At 40.5% G+C, this 7,780-nt stretch overlaps 1 protein-coding gene across 1 annotated transcript in view; it reads right to left on the bottom strand.

Annotated features, from left to right (window-relative positions):
- Nucleotides 1-1,533: 1,533 nt before the first annotated feature.
- SORCS3 (sortilin related VPS10 domain containing receptor 3) overlaps nt 1,534-7,780 on the bottom strand; it is a gene marked incomplete at both ends in the record, with an annotated part of 577,733 nt that continues 571,486 nt past the window's right edge. Inside the window, 3 exons of the mRNA XM_081268651.1 lie at nt 1,534-1,598; nt 2,370-2,530; nt 7,663-7,768. Coding sequence (XP_081124777.1) covers nt 1,534-1,598; nt 2,370-2,530; nt 7,663-7,768 — 332 coding nt within the window. The remainder of the gene's footprint in view (nt 1,599-2,369; nt 2,531-7,662; nt 7,769-7,780) is intronic.

Raw genomic sequence — 7,780 nt, 5'->3', positions numbered from 1 at the left:
GACATCCCACAAAAATGAACAGGTATAAAACGTGGCCTTTCCTTCCATATATATATACAGTATATCCTTCTTGAAACAAATGTGCTCAGGCTGAGCCTGAAAGTAAAAACAATCTAACAGCATGGCTTACAGTGACCTACTGAAAAGAATTGGTATGTGGAATGTGTGAAGGGGCTGAGGAGCTGGAAAAGCAAATAGGGGCTTGGAAAGCCGCTCACCCCAGAGGCAAGAACTACCTTAAGGGAACTGAAGGCAGACATTTGACTTTAAGGAAGTTGTGTACATCTGACAAGCAAATAGCACAGCTTTGCTAAAATCGTCTTTGACTAATATCATTAACGGCTAGACCTCTATTTGGCCTGCAGGGTTCGCATGGACTCGGGATTCCACAAACGCTTCCTCCCTTCCAATCTCTCTACTCTCCTCATGCCAAGAGGCACTCACTGGGCTTCAGTAGTGCCCAGGGGACATTTCCTCGGCCAAGAGTAGCCTGAGGATTTGCCGTAAGCATCATACATTCCATGGGTTCTAATGAGAAAAAAACAAGATCCACTGCGTGGCTTCTTTCAAGAGGACCGTTTTCTCAGGCTGATCAATATCCTCAAAATTTTTTCCTTTTAGAAAGGAAGCCTCACCATCTGGATCTCGTTTGCAGTCTCTCGTGGACCGCATCTTGCAACTTCTTCCATGTCATTCTTTCATGGTGTCACTAGAGTCCTTCCTTTATCAATTACCCCAAAGAAGCCCTCCCCCCGCCCCCTTTATATACATAAGTAGAAACCAGCTATGGTGTGGACACGGAGGTGCAAGAGTTAAGTGTGACAGACAGCTGAAGAGCATCCAGAACCCAACACATCGAGCAGGCCTGGGGTGGGGCAGCTCCAAGGGTGAGTGCGTAAGCCAACACGCGCATCTTTCTTTTTTCTGTTTTCTTTTTTACTAAACATTAAATTATTTCTCAGGAAATAAAAAGCTATTTACACTGTTTGTTATGTACAATAAGCCATCTGCAGCCTCGCTATGGACATGCACGAGGCAGGGCCTCTTTAGAAAGGTGTGCACGCTTCCTGCAGCTAAGTCCACTTCCCACCAACCTACCTCCTGCAGATCGAACTGGGAAATGATTTGTGTTTTATGCGTGTGTGCCAGGGCATGGGAGTGTTGGTGATCTCGGGGGTGGGGGTAATAGCAGATTAATGAAAAGCCAAAACCCAACTTGAATTTTAAAAAGAGAGCGTGAGAGAGACACCACAAGGAAAAAGAGAGTCTTTGCGTTACAAATGGCAGAATAAAGCGAGGAGGCTGTGGGAAGATGCATCCTTTGCCTTTAGCACAAATACAGCCATTGATTCTTTTTGTCTCGTTTTAATCAGCTAAGAATGCCTTTTTCTCCAAAGCTAAGCATCTGCCTGGGATTTATGAGGGGGCCCTTGGTAAACAAAAGGTAAAAAAGACATTTTTCTATAATAATAGTAATAATAGTCATCAAAAATAAAAAGTCAGAAAGGTGGTTGACCACGTGGCTTGTTGGTGTTAAACACTAGTACAGTTGGGGATCTCCTTTGTGCTTTCACTGTTCGCAATGGTTGCGATGCCTCCTGCAGGGGAGAGAAGACAGACAGAAAGGATGTAAGTTCAACAAGGGTGGGGACCTTCATTTTATTAATTATTAAATATTAAGCCACGTGGAATAGGTACTTATTAGGTACTTAATAAACAGGGATCCTAGATATTCCCCGAAGCTCACCAACTCATCTCATCCATGTGTAATGTACATCACATCCCACACAATCACAGGGAGAACCCACACATGGACTGCTGTGTTTACGCTCTATGGAGAACAATAGCGATAAGTAGCATGTACCAACACTCACTGTGGGGCAGTGAGCATTTGACAGCAGCATTTGATGATCACAGCAATCTCAAGATAGATTCTCAGACACTAGATAGAAATTCCATAGAATCTTAGGTCCTGTTATTCCCATTTCACAGTTGAGGAATATGTGGCACAGATAGGCCCCAGAGATAGTGCAGTGGCAAAGAAAGGGCTATCCGATGTCAGATTCTGCATTCATGTGACTATTAACAAGGACATGTAATACTTTTGCTTTATAGGAAACAAACAAAAAAATCCAACAGTCATGGATAATTGGCTTTATCCCTGCCCTGCAGCAACCCCAGAACTTCTAATCTTGATTGAATTCTAAGGGGAAAAAGTCTGTCAATTTTATGTGGCCAAAAGTGCCAGACAAATTCTTCTCTAGCCTTCTAGTCCATAGTGTCTAGGGGACAGGTAATATGCACTGGCTGACCAAGTGTTTGGAGGACAGAGGACTCAGGCCCTTGATGGCACAGGGACACATACATACCTAGGACCCGAGTGTCCAACTCTTTTTCCAGCAATTCCTCGGGCTCAGTGAAGTCACTGAGTGTGATTTTGGGAGCATTTTCACTTTGGCTCACTGACCCAATCATCTCCTGCTCCTTGTCATGTTGGACTTGGGCATAGATGTTAATCCAAGGAATTTTCCTATAAGGGTTAGGAACAAAATCAGAGTAAGATCATAGGCATGCCAAACTTGGGCTATTGTAAATGTTTAGGTGATGAAGGAAATGTGAACAGGAAGAGCCAATGTCAGGGAAAAGTACTAGTCACCTAAAGACACTGTGGCCATGAGGCTAAGGATACAAAGCCAGTCAGAGACACAGGTGCCCAGGGAAGATGTAAACCACTGTGCTTTGAGGAATGCATCCTCTTCTGGGGCAAAAAGCAAGCAGAGATAAACCAGTTATTCATTTAGACCCTTAAAACGTTTTCTTGTTAATAAGTTTTCAAAAGAGCTGGACTTTGAGACTCTTAAGTTTGTATAGAAAAAGACATGTTTTTTCTAAAATTGCATTAATTTAACCAATTTGTCTTTTTATGAATAACTGAGAAATAATAGACTCTTAATCCAACATTACAATTTTCAGAGCAACACTCATTGACCAATCTTCAACATTTGGATAGTTAGTTTCCTCATCTGTTCAACAAGGATAACGATAGCTTCCTTTTATGAGTATGGCGAGTATTAAGGGAAGAATTAAGAGAAGCTAAATAACTTCCTTTAAAAACAGAAATGCAAACAAGACCAGTTTGGGGATAGAAGAGTGGGCAGGTCCAGATCTGAATCTTTAGGGGATATTCACATCCTGACCCTTCTCTGTTATGTTTGACCCATTGTGCTCTGGAGCCTCATTCACGTTCCTCTAATCCAGAGCTTCTCAAGCTCATAGTGCTCAGGTTTCACCCAAAGCCCTGTAAAATGTCCACTGTGTCTTTATAGGTGTGGATAGGTTGAGATTCCACATTTCTGCCAAGCTCTCAGGTGATGCTCATGTCTTTGGAAGGCTACAAACCCAAACTCTGAACTCCAAGAAACTAATAGAGAAAGCTCTTCCCCATCTGGGGGATTTGGCATTGAACCAACTGTTCCCTCTGTCTATAGCAGGCCTCTGTCTGCTCCTCTCATGGTGGTTTCTTTATTGTTCTTCAGAACTTGGCTTATGAACCATCCCTGAGAAACCTTCCCTGTTAAAATCCCCTGATTATGGATGATTTCTATAAAAGCAATAAATAAGACTCTGGCTTAGGGTGATATAATAGGCAGCATGTATTGACTTGTTTTTGGTCTTTGTCTCCCACTAGACTAAAAGCCCCATGTGGACAAAATCTATGTTTTCTATATTCACTGCTCTATATCTGACTTAGTAAGTGCTTGACACATGGTTTACATTCACTAAGCCTTTATTGAGTCAATGACTAAATGGTTCAAAGCCTGTTCTCCATCTATTATTTTTTAAGTAATAGTCTTCAAAAAAAAAGTGACAGTTTTATCTTGGATTATCATATCCAGAAGATACTCTTCTCACCTGACCAGTTGGCAAGGAAATTAGAGTAAAGTCTAGATGCTTTATGAAGCCAATTACTGTGAAATACACCATTAGACTAGGGACATCTAATTCCCACCTTACACAGAATATTCATGCATTTCTAAAAAGAATCTCTCTGTTGTCCTAGTACCAAGCAGTACTATTTTCAAGTTTCTACATTCCCTCCCCTCTTTACCCTCAAATGAGGCACAATGTGGTGGCACCTAGTAAGGTCGTTCTGTAGCTAACACTGAAAGAAAAACTCTGAAAATAGGTTTAAAACATGCAGTGTTTTCTATCTTTTCTTTAAGCTCAGTTTCCATGTCTTTAGTGTTTGTTTTCCATACATTAGGGGAGGTGCCCCCATGACTCCTAAACCAGTTTAATATAATTTACAAGGCCCTAAATGTACAGAAGCTCTGTGAGAACCACAGCCTATGCAAAGGTGTAGAATCAAAAATTCATGCTGGCTCTTACTTCTTAGTGAAATAGACATGCAGCCTAATGACTTAGATTCCTTCTGATCATAAAGCTACATGTTATTCATGAATGTTGGCACCAACTATTATATTGAACTAGGTGCTGAGGGCAGTCATACCCTTCCTGCGCTTTGGAGTTGTTGACACAGTTCATTGCCTCCCCTCTTGCTTGACAAAAGACCCCCTAAGAGGATTTGGATGAATTAGCCCTTATGATGATTGTTCACTTTATTTCAATCCTTAGAAAAGACATCAAAAAAATAGGCATATTTTCACCATTCCAACTAGATGGTTGTAAGGGACTGACTTTTCTAACACAATTTGCAGAATTCTAAAAAGCTGTCAAGTTGCTTTTCATTTCTTAGCATATCTGTTTGTAGGACTTTCAAGGATATAAGTTGAATCTGAACCCCGCTTTTGCATAAAGAGATCAAGGGATAGGTCCTGGGCCACACATTCAGACAGGTTTAAATAAGAGAGTAAGATGGATAAGCCCAAGTCTTCTACAAAAGCAAGCAAACAAATAAAAAAAAAAAACAACTGTGTTTTATATTCATTTGCTCCAGCTATGAAGCACGCTGGAAGCCTCTGAGAGCAAAGTAGACTTTGAACTATAATGAAAGCCCCACCAAAAAAAAATATAGGAGCAAATATTAAGGCTCAAACATTTTCTTGGATAACCAGAAAAAGTATCTAGAGTTATTTTTTTAAAAGGGTCTTGTTACGCAGTTTTCAGAAAGCAAAAGCAGTCTCACAGTGATTTTTAATTATATTGGTAAGACATATGGCGTTCACTGAGAACAAGATGCAATATAAGAGGCAGGGTGATATTTACTTGAAGGAGGTCTGGGGATTGGGGTGATTGTCCTCCTAAGTGACTAGTTGGGACAAGGATATGGTTTTTCAGTGCTTGGCACATAGTAGGAACTCAATAAATGTTTGTTGAATGTTACATGTTTAAATTCATTACAGAGGGGAAGTTTTGGTTCTGAAAACTCAGCATAGCAAATATTCTGGAAACAGAAATAGAATTCCCTTTACCTAGACTGGGCTGTTCAACAGGATGTTTACTAACCAGGTAAAGCTACTTACATTTTAATTAATTAGACTTAAAATTTAAAATTCAGTTCACAATCATACTAGTGGCCATTAGAGTAGAACACAGATTACAGAACATTTTCATTGTTGCAGAACATTCTATTAGACAGGGAACCCAGGAGTAAGAACCTGACCTTATTTGCCTGCAAGCTGGGCATCCTCCACATAGCCATCAATGGGGTTCTATATGATGAAGAAGGGGGAAAAGATAAAAAAAAAATCCAACCAACTCTCAACCAAATGGCTTGAGCCCTAGGAGGAAAACATCCAGTAAAAAGAGGATAGAAAAGTCAAGGTTAACCAGTGACTGGTTACTTGTAGCTGACTCTGCTGTTTATCCACCTGGACTGGCATTCATTTCCTGTAGACTTAGCTGCATGATCCACTGTCAGTGATTTAGAAAGGACTGGCTAATAATTGGGAACTACAAAGGGAAAGAGTTCAGAGATGTCATTACCTGGCATGGGCTCATGTATTAAAGTGTGCAGATTTAGAGATGCCTACAGTAATAAGTTGACTGTCTAGGGTGTACAGCCGCATTTATAAAAGAACAGAGGCTTTCTAAATCACAGGGTAAGTCTGGCTTTAATTTGGAGATGCATGCCAGACACAAATGCCTCTTATCAGGACTCCTGTTGGCACTTGTCCTCAGCAACCACTGAGGTCTAGGAGGCAGAGGCAATAAATTTGGTTTAGCTGCTCTTCAAATCCCAGCAATCACCAGGCTTCCCCACCATCAAATCCTTGGATGAGTCAAAGTCTTGTTTGCATAGAATGGAAGTAATGCATAAATGGGTAGCTGCCTTCACCAAACCATTTCCATATTGAACCTTTTCTCTTGACTTATGACGTGCAGGTTTTACCTCTCTTCAAAGGGAACAGGGTATGGGTTGACCCTTCTCCATCCAGAAGGACATGAACTCACACACAGGTCTGTAAACTGACTACCAAGGTAAATTATACTCTGCACTTCTAGTGGGTATGAGTGGTATTGAAGGCTTCTTGCCAGTGTGGCTAATATTGAGAGGTATATTGATTTTTTTTTTTTGAGATATCCACTAGGGGAGGATAAGGGGTGAGAAAAGATGTCAGAAGAGGAAAGCATCTTTTCCATTAATCTCTTCCAAAATCTGAAAGTCTACCTCCCAAGTCCAATCCTAGAGCTAAGCCAGGCATTCAGAAGTCATGTGATAATAAATGACATTTTCATTTTACCTAGGCTTCCTGAGAAGCACATATCCACGCCACAGATATGTTCTTTGAGAGCCTACTGTGTGCCAGTTGATGACACAAGAAGCATCTTTGGAAGACATGCCCTTTGTTATTTATAAGACCTTAGCCTTCTTTTATAGTAAAATATGCATCAGTTATAGCTATTATTACATGTCAACCATATAGCAAAACCATATTTTACAGATAAGAAAACTAAGGCTTAGAGAGACAAACACAATTGCCCAAGGTTATAAATGGTAAAAGTTAAAGTTGATTGTGAGTTTGGAGTTCACACTCTTAACCTATACCCGTCCTAGGAGGAGTATTGCATAACTTGAATATTAGTATAGGATTGTTAATTTCAATTTCATATTTTCAGTAAGTACCCCGTTATATCTCCCCTCCTGTGGGCTTTAAAAAGGATTTCTGAACACATGCTGAGTTTAGTTTCCCTGATCAATTTCCTTATTAAAAGGAAGAAGAGAGAAAAGGTTGAAGGCAAATTTAAGTAGAGATATTGGATGGCTACAACCTGATAAAAGAAAATGAGTGTGTGTCTGTCCATATGCATATCAGATTTCAGCTGCAATGTCTCTTCTTAACCAGTCTGAATGGGTGTTGATCTGCATAAAAGGATCTGTTGAGTACTTGGGACCTCACTTGAAAAATCTGTGTGAGGTCTGAAAACTTCTTACACTTTTTCTATTAAGCAGAATAAATGGATGTCAAGGCTAGCCTTTATTTACCTAACTCCATATACCTCTAAAGTGGAGAGAAGTCAGATTCTTAAAACCATATAATCCCTCACCCCCAACCATTCCTGTTTTCCCCCAATGTCAGACACTACTTCAAGGAGAATTAAGGACAGACTCTTGAGATGAGTTTAGGAAAGTTGGTTAACAGAAAAAATCATCTGCAGTAAACCTGGTCCTGAGATAAAGTGAGTGAAAATCCAACATACCTTTTAAACTTGTAGATCAAAAACACAGCCAGGCCAACAAACACCACTGACAGGAGCATCAACATGGCGGAGCTGCTGTGACCAGCACTGGAATCCACTAGTGGAGCTAGGAGGGAAA

The sequence above is a fragment of the Spermophilus citellus genome, assembly GCF_964194105.1.
Source record: "Spermophilus citellus genome assembly, chromosome: 15".
In the NCBI taxonomy this organism is placed as follows: domain Eukaryota; kingdom Metazoa; phylum Chordata; class Mammalia; order Rodentia; family Sciuridae; genus Spermophilus; species Spermophilus citellus.
This window is presented reverse-complemented; position numbering and strand designations above follow the sequence as displayed.